Source organism: Polypterus senegalus, chromosome 4, assembly GCF_016835505.1.
Source record: "Polypterus senegalus isolate Bchr_013 chromosome 4, ASM1683550v1, whole genome shotgun sequence".
Classification (NCBI taxonomy): Eukaryota; Metazoa; Chordata; class Cladistia; order Polypteriformes; family Polypteridae; genus Polypterus; species Polypterus senegalus.
This window is the reverse complement of record NC_053157.1, coordinates 80,148,850-80,166,625: the sequence shown is the minus strand read 5'-3', so window position 1 is coordinate 80,166,625 and position 17,776 is coordinate 80,148,850. Positions and strand designations below refer to the sequence as shown.

The 17,776-nt window shown below is 36.3% G+C and overlaps 1 protein-coding gene across 7 annotated transcripts in view; it reads left to right on the top strand.

The window, feature by feature from the left end:
* cnot7 (CCR4-NOT transcription complex, subunit 7) overlaps positions 1–17,776 on the top strand; it is a 48,324-nt gene that overhangs the window by 11,237 nt on the left and 19,311 nt on the right. For all 7 annotated transcript variants that reach the window (XM_039750924.1, XM_039750929.1, XM_039750923.1 and 4 more), the window contains exon 5: positions 8,108–8,252. In XM_039750924.1, the coding sequence (XP_039606858.1) occupies positions 8,108–8,252 (145 nt within the window). The remainder of the gene's footprint in view (positions 1–8,107; positions 8,253–17,776) is intronic.

Below are 17,776 nucleotides of genomic sequence, written 5' to 3'. Positions count from 1 at the left end.
AAGTTACGCAGGGGCTGGATATTCCAACAAGACAATGACCCAAACCACAGTTCGAAATCTACAAAGGCATTCATGCAGAGGGAGAAGTACAATGCTCTGGAGTGACCATCACAGTCCCCTGACTTGATTATCATCGAAAATCAATGGGATGATTTGAAGCAGGCCGTCCGTGCTCGGTAGCCATCAAATTTAACTGAACTGGAGAGATTTTGTATGGAAGAACGGTCAAAAATATCTCCATCCAGAATCCAGACACTCATCAAACGCTATAGAAGGTGTCTAGAGGCTGTTGTATTTGTAAAATGAGGCTCTACTAAGTATTGATGTAATATCTCTGTTCAGGTGCCCAAATTTATGCACCTGTCTAATTTTGTTATGATGCATATTACATATTTTCTGTTAATCCAATAAAGTTAATGTCACTGCTGAAATACTACTGTTTCCATAAGGCATGTCATATATTAAAAGGAAGTTGCTACTTTGAAAGCTCAGCCAATGATAAACACAAATTTTAGAGGGGTTCCCAAAATTTTTCATATGACTGTAAATCAGGTAAGCTAAATGCATAACTATCATATCATTTTTCTATACTTCAGGCCTTCAGCCAATGGATACAGTAAGCAGGGGAAAAAACTTGGAGCTGATTGGATCTCAGTAGGTCTGCCAGCTGTTTTTCTTTTAAACAGATAAAAACATGCATGATTAGGGGTTTGAGAAAGGAATTTGGGAAGGGGTTTCTTGATGTGTCCATACCCTGCCGTGACACACATGCTGTAATAATACAGGTTAAGAGAGCTGAAGGCTATACTTTTTTCTTTCTTTTTTTTTCTCCAAGTGGGCTTTTTTCGTTTTGCTCTTGGTATTGCTGTATATGCTTTATGTTTTTGTGCAGCAGGTGTCACTTTTCATGAAGAGATTTCATTATTTTAATTAAAAATGTTGCAAAGAAATCTCCTTTTTTATTTAATTAACTGTGTGGAATTTATTTTGGTTGTCAATTATTAAATTATTGGATGTAATAGTTAATGTTAAAAAACTAAAATGTAATTTTATTGTTGTGGTCTTGACTCCAGAACTGTCTGTACCAGCCATGTGCAGGTCAGTAGAAAAAAGAACAACCACAAAAAATGGGTGCTTGTGGGTTAATCTTAAAAAGGAATTAATAATCAAGTCATAATTTCATTGACATAATGCTACTATTGTTGTAGATGTATGCATTTAAACATTTTTATTTTGCCCAATTAGACACTTTTATGTGTGACACACTACATTTAAAACCTTCGGACGTAAACTTGAAGGAACATGTATTTCTAATCGGAGTAATTGGTTTGCTTGAGATATTATTACAATTCATTTGCATCTTTTAATGTCTAAGGGGTTCCATTAATTTTGTCTTTGCTATTTTCATTTGTTTTAAGTCCAAAATTTAAAGTGTCTACTCTATGTAATATGGAATAAAGAGTGGTGAATGCCAATTACTTTTGTCAGTTTCAACTTATTTCACAGAGAATTGTCAATTTTTTTTTTTTTTTTAAATGGTGGAATGATATTAATACTTTTGGCCGTCTTGGTATTTACTGATACTATAAATTGTAAATTGGTCATATTTATTAGTATTTTTGTAATTTTATAATTACACACTCTTAGTGTTCAGGATTAAGGACCACCATGAACACTGCAGGTGTACATTGATCTAAGTGCTCCCCCAGAATTAAGAGAAAAGTGTTCTTATGCAACTGATAAATATGAATGGAAATATAATGTATACAGCAGTTAATGTTATTCTGTTTCACAAAAAGGAGTCCCTCATGTTAATTTAGTAACACAAGAGCATGAAGTACAGTATTAATGGTAATAACTGTGTCTATGATGCAGTTGAGTTTTGGTTTATGGATAAAGTACGATTCAAAACACAAATTTAAAGTGATTGACATTAACTTGACAAATGCTCTTAAAACAATCTTATAATCCAATAGACATTTCTCTTATTTTTTTTAAAGACTATGTGGCATAATCAAACCACATATTGTTCAAGATTGTGACATAGGTAGGTGCCAGATTAGGAGTAAATACTACATAAACCTTGTAGTTTCCAGTTCATATGCCTTGGGGTGCATTTTTCCACCACATTCTACACCAAAATCACACGTTTCATGAGCAAAAATATTGTTTCTTTAAAAAAATAAGTGCCAAAATAATTCTGCAGTTTTTAATTATTGAAAATTGACATATGTACCATGTTTCTTTAGTTAGCAGTGGAACAACACAAAAAATCTGAAAAAAAAAAACCTAAATCTAATCTTATACCACACAGAAATTCTAAAATGAACTAGACAAAAGTTCTGGCAGCTTTTAGAACTTGTAATACATATTTAGATTTAAAGCAGATAATTCTCCTTTAATTCGTAAGTAAACTCACCTCTGATAAGTTGCAGGTGATTGTAATATAAGAAAGGCTATATGTCCACCTGCAGAAATCTTGAAGGGAAAGAGCCTCAGTCACCAGACAAGACTCAGACTGATCATCAGGCACGAGTTTTAACTTGCATTATCTGCTCCCAATGCCATGGGGGGGGGGCTACATGGTAGGAGACCCTGGCAAAAACCTAACTGCTCACCATGAAACATAAGCCAAACTAGTGTTTGCCACAACGCACCAGAGGAATTCCATATCCTACTGGGAAAATATCCTTTGGACAGATGAGATCAAATTAGAGCTTTATGTTAAAGAATAAATGTGGTTTTGTTTACAGAAAAAAACGAAGACTTCAAAGAAAAGAACACCCTCCCTCTTGTCAATTTTGTAGAAGGTGGGCTGATGTTTTCGGGTTGCTTTGGAGACTTGGACATGGGTGTCTGTGCATGGCCTCGTGAAACAAGGAGATTAGTAAGGCATCTTGGACTGAAATATTGAAACGAGTGTCAGAATGCTGGATCTACGTGAATATGGATTGAGTGTTCTGGCAGGATAGTAATCTGAAACACTTTCCAGAAAATACCCAGAATGATTAAAGATAAAATGTTGGACAGTTATGAAGTTGTCAGCAAATAGTCCAGATCTAAATTACTTTGATCACTTATGGAGAGATCTGAAAACAGCAGTATGGATAACTGGAGCATCTTGCTAAAGAAGGGTGGTTCAGCCTGCCAGTAGAAAGATTTAGAAAGTTTAAGGTAGCACTCAATTGCATTTATTCTCGCCAAAGTGTGTGCTACCACATATTCAGTCTAGTGTTCTGTTGTGTCTAGTTCTGCAGTGTTAATAGTGAAATAAAGTATGGTAGAAACCTGGTGTTCTTAGCTTTAATGTTTTTAGAGCAATATCTGAATTATTAAAAAATGCAGATGTGCCAATATTTTTGTCACCTTTGTTAATTTTAGAATTTTACTTATTTCAGTAGCCATTTCTCTCCTTGCATAGTGCTAAATTGCTTTTGTTTTGCTGAAATAAGTTCATTTAAACTTGTATAAAATATTAACCAACCAATACTTGACTTTAAAGCCATTAGGACTGGGTTTCTGAAACTATGGGGGCATGTTACTGTTGTGTTTAATGGTGGTGGGTCATTGATGGTTGTGTGAATTGGGTTGCGGTGGGATAACATTGCTCCTAAAGTCATCCTTGATTAATGCGATGATCGTTCTTGGTTCTGCCAGGGGAAAACTCCCCAAACACTTGGATTGTCCACAATTGACCAAGGAGGTAAACCCCCTCCCTTATCTAATGATTGGCAGTGATTCTCCATGTTGAAAACCCCACTCTGTAGATAGGCAATGATTTTCACAAGGTTGACCAACACGCCTTTCAACCCCACTATGACGATTAGCCAAGATTATCCAAGGTAGACTCCTTCAATAAGGAATGGGTCTCAAACATTAAAATGGGCAAGATTAGGTTAGATAAAAAACGTTTTTTAAGAAACCCTTCATTAGGATTCCAGTAGTTTTGCATCTTGATATTTCCAAGTTTTCTGTCCTGTTGACACTGCCTAAGATTTTGTTTGGAGACATTAACATTTTCTATGTACAGCTTTTGGAAACAGTTACCTTTGGAAAGATAACTTTTTTAAGTTGTTCATAATTGTAATTATTATTGGTGGTCACCATCTTGCTTAAAGGTTAAAGATGGCTGATGAAGCTGTTATATTTAATGTCACCATGGATATAAAAGATGGTGGTATGCATCATCTCGCATCTAAATTTTGAATTGAAGACTTAAACAGCAAGCATCTAGACAGCAAAAGAATAAGAAGCAGGGTATATTTTTTACCAGCTTAGTTAAGAATTTTGAATACAAGTTTGGTTTACATACTGGCTTTAGTATAATATGATTTAGATATTTGTGTAACACACCTGCCAAACAACTACCGTAATTGCTTTGCCCCTAGAAGAACTGACACTGTCACTTGAACCCTATACAGATCTTGTCTGGAACAAGAATTGAGATTTTGCACAACAGCAATATGATTTATTTGTCTTTATTCAACAGTAAAGTTTCATCATTAATGAGCATATAATGTGAATATTATAACATTCTTAAAATAATTAGGTGGGCTTCATAGGCTTGGTTAATAAAATATCAGAAATCTGTCTACTCCTGGACCTGGGCACTAAATTACAAACACTTTTTATTTTACAAATATTTCTCCTTTTTTTTTTTTAAAACCCGTCTAATTTTATTTTTTTCCCTGTGTCACTTAAGGGGATCCTTTAATATATACTGTGTCAAGGACAACATGGATTTTCTTTGCAAGGATAGAATTATTTGCTGCCCAATAATTATTACACATTCGTAGATTCAACACGCCAAATGTCTTATAAATGTAAGTTACACTGTGTTGCTTTTCTGAATCTATACTAATAAAAGGCAAAGCCCTCACTGACTCACTCATCACTAATTCTCCAACTTCCCGTGTAGGTAGAAGGCTGAAATTTGGCAGGCTTATTCCTTACAGCTTACTTACAAAAGTTAAGCACGTAACGTTCATAACGGTTGATAACGGTCAACAATGTCCGCCATGTTGAACTTTCTTATTTATGGCCCCATCTTCACGAAATTTGGTAAGTGGCTTCCCTGCGCTAACCGAAACCGATGTACGTACTTATTTCGATGGTATGACGCCACCGTCGGCTGCCATATTGAACTTTCCAACGTCACTAATTCTCCAACTTCCCGTGTAGGTAGAAGGCTGAAATTTGGCAGGCTTATTCCTTACAGCTTACATACAAAAGTTAAGCAGGTTTCATTTTGAAATTCTACACAAAATGGTCACAACGGTCGACAACGTCCGCCTTGTTGAACTTTATTTATGGCCCCATCTTCACGAAATTTGGTAGGCCGCTTCCATGCGCTAACCGAAACCAATATACGTACTTATTTCGGTGGTATGATGGGCCGCCATATTGAACTTTTCAACAGTCTTTGTTAATTATGGGCCCATCTTCAAGAAATTTGGTACACGGGTTCCCAACGCTACCTGAATCTTACTTACGTACATATATACGTCCATAGCCTGCAGCTCGGTCACCGTGTGAGGTGGTGTTGGGTCCCCCATCCCAACGCCTCCCACGTTGTTGGCTGCCTGCCTATATAAGGCTGTCCATCGCTCCGGTCTCTACATTCCCTTCCTTGCTTCGCCACGGGATTCATGTCTCCCAACTGATAACTACAGTCTTTTTATTTAATTCATGGCTTCTCTGCTGTTTTATTGTTCGTTTATTACGATTATAGTTGTTGTGTAGGTATTTTAGACTTACTTTACATTGCTCAGGTACCCATTTCCTTTATCATTCCAACTGTACCCCCATTACCATGTCTATCGAGGTGATCACTATCGATCAAAGAACTGTCACTTACCGAGTGCTTTCCATGCCTGGAGATGGCACCTACCTTTTCCATTCTCTTTGTTACATATTGCACGGCCATATCAGGCTCACTCTTGATATCAGGAGGAACATTGAGTCTTATGTATTGAATGACTGGGACAGGTTCAAGGTGTGGACTGATGACGGTACAGGAGATAATTATACTACACAGGAGCACTATAAGAGTGAAATGTTTAAGCCCTTCACCTATGGTTCTGCATGTCAGTTGATGGCTGCCGCTGAATTGTTCGGTTGTCGCTTTCAAGTGTACCAAAATGGCCAAATATTTTACACCTTTCGACAACCGCCAATGCCTCTTAAACATCTTAGATTCACAGGTGACGATTTCAGTAGTGGACACTTTGATGTTTATGAATGTTTAAACTCTCAAAAGCTGGATGTGAAGTTATCGATGAAACCGGTTGTATGCTTACAGCACTTGACAGATGCCGAATGTCACTTCAACACAAGTCCTGCAAATACTGTCGTACTTGAAGCAAACCATGAAACTCAAACCGATTATGACAGCAGCAATCCAAGCTGTGAGATTTGAAACAATATTACTGTTCACATGGCCAACTGTAAGTTGCATGCTCAAAAGTAAGCTCAGCGCACAGCTTGGTCATATTACAACCGGAGGCCCGAACTCAATGTGGTATACAAAGAGATCCTTAACAAATAATTATTGGCATATTTTCCCTCAGTTTAAAAAGGTTCAATTTTCTTCTTAATAAAAATTTTAAGGCAGTACTTCACCGCTGCGAAGCGCAGGTATTTTGCTAGTTCACAATAAGAGAAGAGAAAAAAAGTCCAGCTAATTAAATGAGATCAGTTCAAGGTAAAATGGATGTCACAATACCTATATCTGTGAAATGTTATGATACCTGATACCTTTTTGATACAATGGCAAAAACAGAAAGCCCATTCAGTGGCTTTTATTGAAGTACTTGCATTATTCAAGTGAACAATACTGTACCTGTATCCCAAAAAAATGTATACTCTCACAAAGTTCAGTTCTCCAGTCAGGAACATCTTCATTAAAGGTGTGGATGAATTTTGGAATAAACTTTTTCAATGGGTATGCTTAAAAATGAAATGGATGCTTGATTTTGAAATGCCTATCTCATGAGCCGCTTGCCAAACAGATTTTCTAGGATATTGTAGGAAAGTGTGTATATGTTCTGCTTTATATGTTCTGCTTGCCGAACAGATTTCCTAGGATATTGTAGGAAAGTGTGTATATGTTTTTTGGGACAGTGTGTATATAAGTGCTAACATTAACAACAGCTTTAATATACTGGTATTTTCATCAAGTAGTTACCCAACTATCATTTTAATTAAACTAGCATTGGGATGCATAAATATCAAATTTAATCTGTGGCAGAGATGGGGGATTTCCCCCGTGTAGCAAACAAAATGAAACTTTGTAATCTTGGGGTATTTTAAAATAAAATTTATACAGTGTGAGTTCATCATGAATCACCAAATTTATTTTAACATGTGCACATTTAAAATTTATTCTGTTAAATTTTCTTTCCAGTACCTGAAACATACTGCGTAAAATCAATAATAAAAATACAAATTCAAGCATTATATCTGTGTTGTTGAATTTGTGCTGTTCCAAGTAGTGAGAAGTTAAGCAAAATGACACTTTTTATTGGCTAACTAGAAAGATTACAATATGCAAGCTTCTGAGATAACTTGGGCCCCATCTTCAAATGCCCGCATGGTGTCATTTTGCTTAACTTCTCACAACATCCATAATGGCTAACACAGTACAACACCCTAGTGTTATTCCAAGATAATTCAGTATATTTCCATTAAGAAAATTTACTTTAAAGCTGTTTTTGTAACAAAATGCTTTTCAGGTCTGGTTTGTCCCAACTTTAAAAGTTTCCTGTGTGAAATCAAATGAGAAGTCTAAATATCGATTAGGATTTTAAATTCTTCGCAGACTATTAAAAAATTAAACACAGAAATTGCAATGTAGAAATACTGTGCACAGTTTTTAAACCTTTCTTTTGTTGTTTGTAATATTTTTGATGCCAAAGGTGCAACCAGAATTCTAGTACTTTCCTTCAATGTTGGCCTTTGAGTAAATACTTCATACATAATTGCACAGAGATTTTATTTCAAGTGTACATTTAAAAAAAATGCAGCATTGTATTTCCTCAATTTGAGGAATGGAGTAATTAATCCAACTACTGTTCTTTTAACTATTAAAATATTACTTTCCTTTTAGTGGTTATGACTTTGGGTACCTAGTCAAAATCCTGTCCAATTCCAATTTGCCAGAGGAAGAATTGGACTTTTTTGAGATCCTCCGTTTATTTTTTCCCGTCATTTATGATGTGAAGTACCTCATGAAGAGCTGTAAAAACCTCAAGGTAGGTGTGTCACCAGATACAAGTTACTCTTTCAGCTATAGGATACATCTTACAGGAGTGCATTATTTAGTGGTTATTTATTTGTGTGTTTATTTTTAAAGTGAGCCCCCAGAAAAATTTATTTAATTGTTAATCTTTTATTTAGCACTTTTAGTTGGTAAATAACATCCTAAAGTTGTTTGTTGGGTATGTACAGTACTCCCTATTCTATTGGTTTCTTTGTTACCCCTCACAGTGCGGTATAAAATACAGTCAAATTCAAGTCAGAGTTAATTGTCAAACACTATTATGTACATAAACGTCAAAGAACCGGGGGTTACAGGGATGTCCTGGTGGTTAAATACATGCAGTTTTGTAGAGAACTGGGGTGTCCCCTTGGAAGTCGGACCATGATGTTCTGGTAGACTAGCTGGACTTTTATTCGCAAAGCGTAAACGGAGAACTGCTGGTACAGTGTACTGGCCACTTCAAATTGTATATTGTGAGAGCTACCCAATTGTGCCAGCTACCCAACCTGACACAGATACCAGAGGCACACTTACAAATGGTCACGCTTTTTATTTTCTTTTCTGCACAGCACACAGTGCACAAATAACCAGAAATAAATAGCCAAGTCCTTTTCTACTTTTCTTTCTATTCTTTCTCCTTTTCTCTCTTCTGCTGCCTTTACTCCTCCCTTTGCAAGCTCCGTCCTCCTCCCCCTTTCTCCGACTTCCCGAATGGAGTGTGGCGGTCCCTTTTATGTTAACCCAGATGCACTTCAGGTGCTTCCTGATGATATTCCGGCAGCACTTCCTGGTGTGGCGGAAGTGCTGCAGTGCAGGGCTCCAGGATCGTCCAGGCACCTTATGGCGGTGGCCATGGTCCCCAACATGGTTAAGCTTCCACACTCCAATCCCATAGCCCTGATGAAAGCCGGGGGGCTGCCCTCTTGTGTCCCAGGGGAGGTATTGTCTCTCTCCAGATCCATTCATCCTCCAGGTGTCCCGGCTGGACAAGAGCACCAGCCATCCAGCACAATGTATAACACAAGCCATTAGTGTTTTCGTGTCTTGGTCAGTTTAAACACTTGCACAACTCGGTAAAGGGGTCCCCAATTTACATAACATTGAGAAGGTGGACATTTTACATAGTTCAAAATATTGTTTCTTTTTTTTTTCTTTTTTAACCTGTTCTTCTTTGTTCAGTACCTAAAATGTTAAATTCATTCATTGGGACATATACATGTTCAGCCTGTAAACATCAATTCTGTGTGTAATAAGATGGCACAATCAAGTGTATATTGTTGTTGATTTAAACCCTTCAAACTTTGTAGCAGTACAAGATTATATACCAAAGTGTTACATTCAAATATGACTGAAGCTACCATTTTTACAGGATATCCTTCCTACAGGGCGAAGGTATATTTACTGTATACCCAAAATTTCCATTAGTCCCACTAATTACCTGTTTGAATTCAGAAGTATACAGTTTCCTCTAAAATTGTTTTGCAGTGACCATCAACGAGCTAAATTAATAAAAGAGGCAAAGATTGATCTATGGCAGGAATGTGCTGAGTGGCAGCACTGCTGCCTTGCAGTAAGGAGACCAGGGTTCAGCTCCCTGAGTGGAGTCTGCATATTCTCCCCATGTCTGCATTCCTTTTGGTGTCCTTGTTTCCTTCCACAGTTCAAAGACTTGCAAATTAGGTGGATTAGCTGTGGGGTGTGTGTGTGTGTGTTTTTTTTTTCCTTGTGATAGCCTGGGACACTGTTTAGAGATTTTTACTGTTTTCTGTGCCCTATGCTTGCTGGATTATACTCCAGCTCTCCCATAACCTTGCTTGGAATTAAGTGGCTTTAGAAAATGGTATGGTACTGTATGCTTAAGAGTAAGAAGCTCCATTTTACTAGTAATATTAGCCCTGCGGGAGGGGGTGACAAATATTGTATACAGAAATTTGCTGTGTTATTTACACTTATGGTACATCCCATTAAACCCTCGGCACTATAACTAAGGCCCATAGTCTTGAGAAATTTCTCGAGCAAAATCAGATAACATAGTAAAGCACCAAGGCCGCAGTATCTTAGGGGTAACAGTTGTTGGTGTCTCTTCTGTCTTCAGTGATTCTTCTCTCATAATTAAGTGGATGATTTTGATTGTAAAACTGGGAGCAGTACATACCAATGTATTTGGACATTAAGCAATAATAACGTTTTACATGAAAATGTAAAACCTGGAGGAATGAGAACTACATTACCAGATAAGAAACAAATATAAGCCTTTCAATAAAAAAAAGTCAGTCTGTTTGTTTGGTTTTTTTTTTATGTTACTCTATCACTGCTGTGTCAGTTTTGATATTTATTTAAAAGAAAAACATTCATTGTTTAACTAAATGCTTAGTGTCTAGAACATGGCATCTATATGCACTATACTCCTTGTGTTTTTTCTTTCTATAAAAAAATACTGCAATCTTTAAATTTTAGCTCACTATGTCTACAGGTAGCCACTAAAACAGTTGTATACATGCTTATTCAAATAGATAAAACTTGTATAGGCATTCAGATTATGTATCTACTTTATGTGGGAACATTACATAAAGGTTTTTGAAGCTGTTGTTGAATAATATACCACATTCTAACATTTATAATATTAACCTCATCAAATGACACGTCATCTCTTTAGGTGATGAAAAAAAAAACATGGAGCCCCATCTGTTTATGATTGCTTTGATACCTTGCAAACATTAGAACATGTAACTGCACCATATATAGTTTTAGAATACATTTGAATGACATACTCATTTTGAAGAAGACTGCCCTCTTTTTTTGTATTTGTAACCTAATAAGGGAAAGCCCCCAATGAATCAAACAGTTTCAGCCTATGGGCAGTGTCTAAAGCTGCTCCCATCGTATAATCTATTTGCAGCTTGAAACGAGTAAAACTGTATTGTAGGTTTTTTTTTATCTTATGAACTTCATATTATATATTTCTTAAATAAAGTAAATTGTTATGTTTTTAACCCCTTATGCACTGTGTTTTGGCATTATTGCTCCTAAATTACATACCTAAAAATCAACTACTGCAACTTGTTTATTGTAATAGAGGAGCTGCAAATGGCTGAAGAGTAGTGAGTACAGTAAGTCCTCTATATACAGTACAAATTTTCAAGTTCCAAACTTTTTAAAGATGTGCTCATGCATCTTCAATAAATTAAAAATTATTTAAATAAGTGAAAAATAAAAAAAATGTATCGTAACTCCAAATTTCGACGCAGCACATACATTAGTTTGTGCGTCTGCCAGTATGTGGAGTGCAAAATCCACGCTATTATTGCTTACATTCTCAGTCACATGCATGCATCCTGCTAAAGATGTTAACACAATTTATTTCAAGCCCAACATGTCTGTAATTAATTGTAAAAGCTTCAGTGATGTACCGCAAAGAAGCACCAGACAATAACAATTGAAACAAAAGTGAAAATAATTGAGAGAGTACAGCGATGTGAAAAGATGGTCGTAGTCGCTCGTTCGTATAACATGAACCATTGGTATGATTAACAATTGCAAGATTATGGATCATGAAACATATTTTTGCTGTATATGCCAGTTAGCTAGCTGTAAGCGAGTCTACTGAAATCAGCTGATTGAAGTCATGGAGGAAGGAAAAATTGATCTTGGTTGTTTGTACTCAAAATCAATACAAAAATGTTGTGTGTAAATAATATGTGGGTCACAGACTTACAAAAGAGAGTCCAAATTTGTAAAAAAAAAAAAGATCAGTTTTATTATCATATCAAAGTTATCCAATCAGGATCTGTCTCCTAAGCACTTTCAGATAAACTGTCATGCACGCAGTGACACTGTTGTCATCTTACAGTCGCTCCCTTCTCAGATTAAAAGAGCAGAAAGACTTCATGCATAGGTGAGAAAACAGACAGTGAGCACACAGCAAGGTCAGCAGCTAGTTTTAAATGTTCCCCGCATCAACCAGCAGATGACAGATGGATTACTCAGAGAGCTTGCAAACTTGCAGTTGCACCGGCAGCAGACAACTGATCCCCACCATTGTTAACAGAGTGTTGGCGCACAGCACAGTTGGTAGGGTTGTTGAGGTCTCAAAAATATCACTGTAAAAATATTAACTTTTAAAAGCCATTTGTAATGTACGTACAGAACAAATAACATAAGAGTTGAGGAGAGAGGTATAGGTCTGCATACATAGACTCGTTCAGTAGCGTTAAGCAAATCTACTGTATTGAGATCAGCTGATGGAAAACAATGGGAATTTAAAAATAACTTTTAGTTTGTTGTTAAAATGCACTAGAAATATATAACAACAAAATTTAAATATTAACTTTTAAAGGCACTTTCTTATTTACAAGTAGCTGCATATGTACATTCTATAGGTGTTGAGGTTTGTGGGAGATGCATTTTTTATTTATTGGGTGCCTAGGCTAACTTTGCTGGACTTATGAACAAATTGGACTTGCAAGCGTGCTCTAGGAAAGGAACATGTTTCTAATGTAGTGGACTTACTGTACAGCACTTCAGATTTTTGAAAGAAAGGATATGGTTAAAAACTTTTGTTTACACTAGTATCAACTAAATAACACAAAGAAAATAACACAAAGAAGTTTGTGCTTTAGGGATTTATTTACAAAAAATTGGATTTTATACATAAAATATTTATATTTTATAGATTTATATTTTTGATAACTAAGCCATTTTATAATGCACAACACTAGTATCAAGTTTCTTATGTGCCCCAATATGCCAGCTATCATTGTACCAAGTTTAGTTGTTAAATCCTATAGGACTGCAAAGTTATACTGTTTAGGCACACGGTGTCCCCTGTTTGAAAACATATCATCCCTTTATGGGAACATTTAGTCTATTGAACATAAACAATTTCTCGAAACAAGTATTGCAGTTGCATTTTTATTTTTTAGGAAAAAATATACATTTACTCAAAAACATCTTATATCACTCTGAAGTAATAAGTACACAGTTTAAAACTATATATGTTAGGACTGCAACTAATGGTTATTTTGATAATCGATTAATCTGGTGATAATTTTGTTGATTAAGTGATTACTCAAAAGAAAATTCATTTAAAATTAAACACATAAAGCACATGAAATGTAACTTTTCACCAAATAAACAGGTTATGTATAAAATTTTCAGAAATGTATATTTTATAAAATTAACTACTTGTATATATTTTAAACAAAATCTAGATTTTTGTTTTTATATAACATTTATATAGTACATTGAAAATAATAAATTGAAATAAAACAGTAGGAGTTCTGGCTCTGGTTGTGCAATGAACACACACAACAACCTTAAAAACACAACAGTTTTCAATAAATTAACTATGGCTTATGTATTCAGAATCACATTAAACAAACACTTAAAAATTAAACATGTAGTTTAAGTCTTTTTTCATTTCTTGTGAAAGAGACAGTTTACTGTTAAAGCATCATGTAAATATCTAACCACCACAGAAGAATCTATTGCACCGTCATGCCATTATTAGTCTGTTTTTGTTTGGTTGTTTTGTTTTTGTTTTTTTTGTTTTTCTTTCTGTCTGTAGTAATGTTTGAAATTAGTTCAGCACAGCGAACATCTTTGCTATTTTCATTTTGCAGCAAAACAAATAATTTAATTTGTGTGAAACTCAGTTATTTCTTTGCTATGCATTAGGCCTATGCAGAATTTATTTTAACTGAAAGTTTATATATTTTTGCATCATCATTTGCCTTTTTTGTGTCTGGAAACCTTTTACCACTGTTGATTGTTTGGTGAATTTGCTTAAAGCCAACACACTGTCGTACCCTGCTGCATGTCATTTCCTGTTGGGAGTCTGTGGTGAGATTTTTTGTTTAAAAAAAAAAAAACTGCCACAATATCTATTTTTCTGGCTAAATTAGGCTTGTTGCAGCAGTACTTGCACATCATTGCATCTTCCTCCAGATTGTATAAACGTCATTTGAACTCTGTTAGGCAACTAGGCTGGAACTTTCACTTTTCCATCCCACTCCTGTCTTTTGACTCTGAATGAGCGATATGCCTTTCTATCACTGTTGAAATGCTGTTATTTCACCACTGCACTCTCACTGAGTTTTTCTTTCTCTTTGCACATGACACTGAAAAATTAATATTTTCTACTTGGACAGGGAGTTAAGTTTCACAACCATTTTTTGTACATTACATGTGTCTGCAAGCCTGTAATGCAGCAGCAAAATTTAGTAGAGTGACCCCCAAAAAAAACACCCAAATATAAGAAGTGAAAATTTGAATGTTTATTATCTAGTGACTAATGATACATATTTTTTTGTCTCCTATAATAAAATTCTGTCGCATATGCTAGTGTTTTATTCGCATTTTAGAGGGCCGGACTATGACTTGAATTATTACCCACTTCAAAGTGAAAATCGTATCATTATGCCTAGTCTAGCAAACATTTGAGTTCATATATCTGTATCACATAAAGCTGAAGTAACATTCAACTTACATTGAAGACAGAGAGTCTTCCTTCGCCACAGAGCCTGTAACAGTATGTTAAAATGTTTGTGCATCTTCGTTGTGCTCTCGTGCCATTCTGAGTTCAGAGTAAAGTGCTCCCAAATTCTTGAAGTCTTAGGTCGTACAGTCTTTTCTGGCACTTGTTTACAATCCGCCTTTTTTCAACTGAATGAGGTAGTGACACAATTTTGAAGTGCAAAGTACTCGGCCTAATGATGTAATCAGCTAATTGATTAAAGTGATTGTTGCCAACGTTTTTAATAAGTGATTATTAATGATTATGAAGGTTAGTTGTTGCAGACCTAATTTACAAATAACCATGTAGTGATCCAAACCTTTACTTTTAAAATTATTTTTCATGCCATTCAACAATTTTGTTTACCACTTAAGAAGCTTGCATTTTGTAAAATAAATTAGAATTTTTGTGCTGCACTTCACCCATCATCTCCTGCCTTCTGTTGCAGTTGCCCTACTGAAATTCAGTGCATTACTTATGTTTTTTTTGCATTTCATGTTTGGAATAAACTAAGTACATGCATACAGTGCATTTTTATACCAGCTTCTTCCAGTGCTGGAATAGTGGGGAGGATACAATGCCTTTGCTGGTAACCTGGGGCACAGCGTAGGAAATATGCAACCCTGATCAAACAGCTAGCAATAAAGACAAATACACTTAAACCAGTGGTTCAGTCACTTTTGAGTTAAAGGAGGCCATTGCCTGCTAGCAAGAGACTTATTCATGGTGTAATCTGTCCCCCACTTTTTACTGCAGCACCACTAAAGGAACTAACACAACCTTGCAAGGCATTTTATATCATTTTCAGTCTTCCCCGACCCCCATGGCCTCTGTTCAGCTTTTTTTCCCTGTAGTAATCACTCTCATTTCTGTCTTCTTTGGTGGCGTTGGTGGGGGAGCGAGGGGTGAAGTGAACATGATTAGAAACCAGATAAAAAAATGCTTTACGATGAAGTCCATCCCTTCGGTGGCATAGGGTTGGGGGATTATACTGTGTTATATACTGTGACTCTTTTTTTTTTCTTTTCTGATATATTTTTGATGCTGCTGGCATAATACAGCGACATTCGATTGGGCAGGGGTGGGAGAAAGTGGGGTTATTGCATGAAAGTCACAGAGGCACAAGTACGATAATAATTAATCATTGGTATGCTAAGAAACCTTTCCGGTGTTCTTGAACTTTAAAAAGCACTGCTCAAAAAACTAATAGATAGATATAAATTACTCTATTTGTCCCTACAGGGAGATTTGGCTTTTACAGAGGCTTTTTAAATAAATAGATAAATGAATTCGTAAATAGGTCGTTAAATAAGTAAGTAAATAAATAAATATTCACATGCATACACACACACCAGAATGACAATAAAGCAAGAAAATCTAAAAGAAAGAAAGAGAAAATTTCTGACTTGGTTGTCACAGTCACAGTGATGCATTATACAGACATGCAGTAATCCCTCCTCGATCACGGCGGTTGCGTTCCAGAACCCCCCGCGATAGGTGAAAATCCGCGAAGTAGTAACCATATGTTTGTATGGTTATTTTTATATATTTTAAACCCTTAGAAACTCTCCCACACTGTTTATAATTATTCTCCGCACAGTTATACAGTAAACCCTTGTTTATCGCAGTTAATCTGCTCCAGACAGATAAGTGAATTTCCACGAAGTAGGATTCTCTTTATTTATAAATATTTTCACAGTTAGACCATAGAAAACCATGTTTACGACTTTCTAAATACATTTTTTAACAACATTAGAGCCCTCTAGACATGAAATAACACCCTTTAGTCAAAAGTTAAAACTGTGCTCCATGACAAGACAGAGATGACAGTTCTTTCTCACAATTAAAAGAATGCAAACATATCTTCCTCTTCAAAGGAGTGCCGTCAGGAGCAGAGAATATCATAGAGAGAAAAGTAAACAAAATCAATGGGGCTGTTGGGCTTTTAAGTAAACGAAGCACCGCGATAAAGCCCCTGCAATGAAGGGATCAATGTGAAGGTAGTCTTTTCAGCATTTTTTTGAGGAGCGTCTATATCTTCTAAGCAAACAGCCTCTATGCAAACAGCCCCTCTGCTCATACACCCTCGTCAGGAGCAGAGAATGTCAGAGACAGAGGCAGAGAAAAGCAAACAATCAAAAATCAATACGGGCTGTTAGAGCTTTGAAATATCCGAAGCACCGCGCAGGAAGCATATCGTATATCATTGAGGAGTTTTATTTAATATGTAATACGTGCTCTGATTGGGTAGCTTCTCAGCCATCCGCCAATAGCGTCCCTTGTATGAAATCAACTGGGCAAACAAACTGAGGAAGCATGTACCATAAATGAAAAGACCCATTGTCCGCAGAAATCCGCGAACCAGCGAAAAATCCGTGATATATATTTAGACATGCTTACATTTAAAATCCGCGATGGAGTGAAGCCGCGAAAGTCAAAGCACGATATAGCGAGGGATCACTGTATTGCTGTCATTATAATGGAGCCCCAGTAGTGTTTCTTGACACACTTCTGCTGAAAATACTCCCATTTTAGTGTGTCAAAGAGAAGATGTGCAGCATTGTTCGTAATGGCACTCCGTTTTGTTTTAGTTCTCTCATACCTCCAGGAGGTCCACAGTATGTCTTATAACTGAGGTTGTCCTTGTAATTACCTTGTTGATTCAATGGACCTGTCTTGAAGTGATGTTACCAGACCAGCACACCACAGTGTATAAAATCACATGGCCATCGCAGAGTTATAAAAGATGTGAAGGATGTCATTTTCCACATGAAAGGAAAGCAGTATCCTAAGGAGAAAAAGCCTGCTCTGCTGTTTCTTATATACAATAGTTCCTCTGTGTTCTGAGACCAGTCTAACTTGTCATTAATGTGGACCCCCAAGTACTTGTAGGAGTGGACCACCTCTACATCCACCACTTGAGTAGTGAACGGACATAGAGGCTCTTTGATGCGGAGCAAATCACTAACCAGTTCCTTGGTTTTACAGATGTTAAGTTGCAG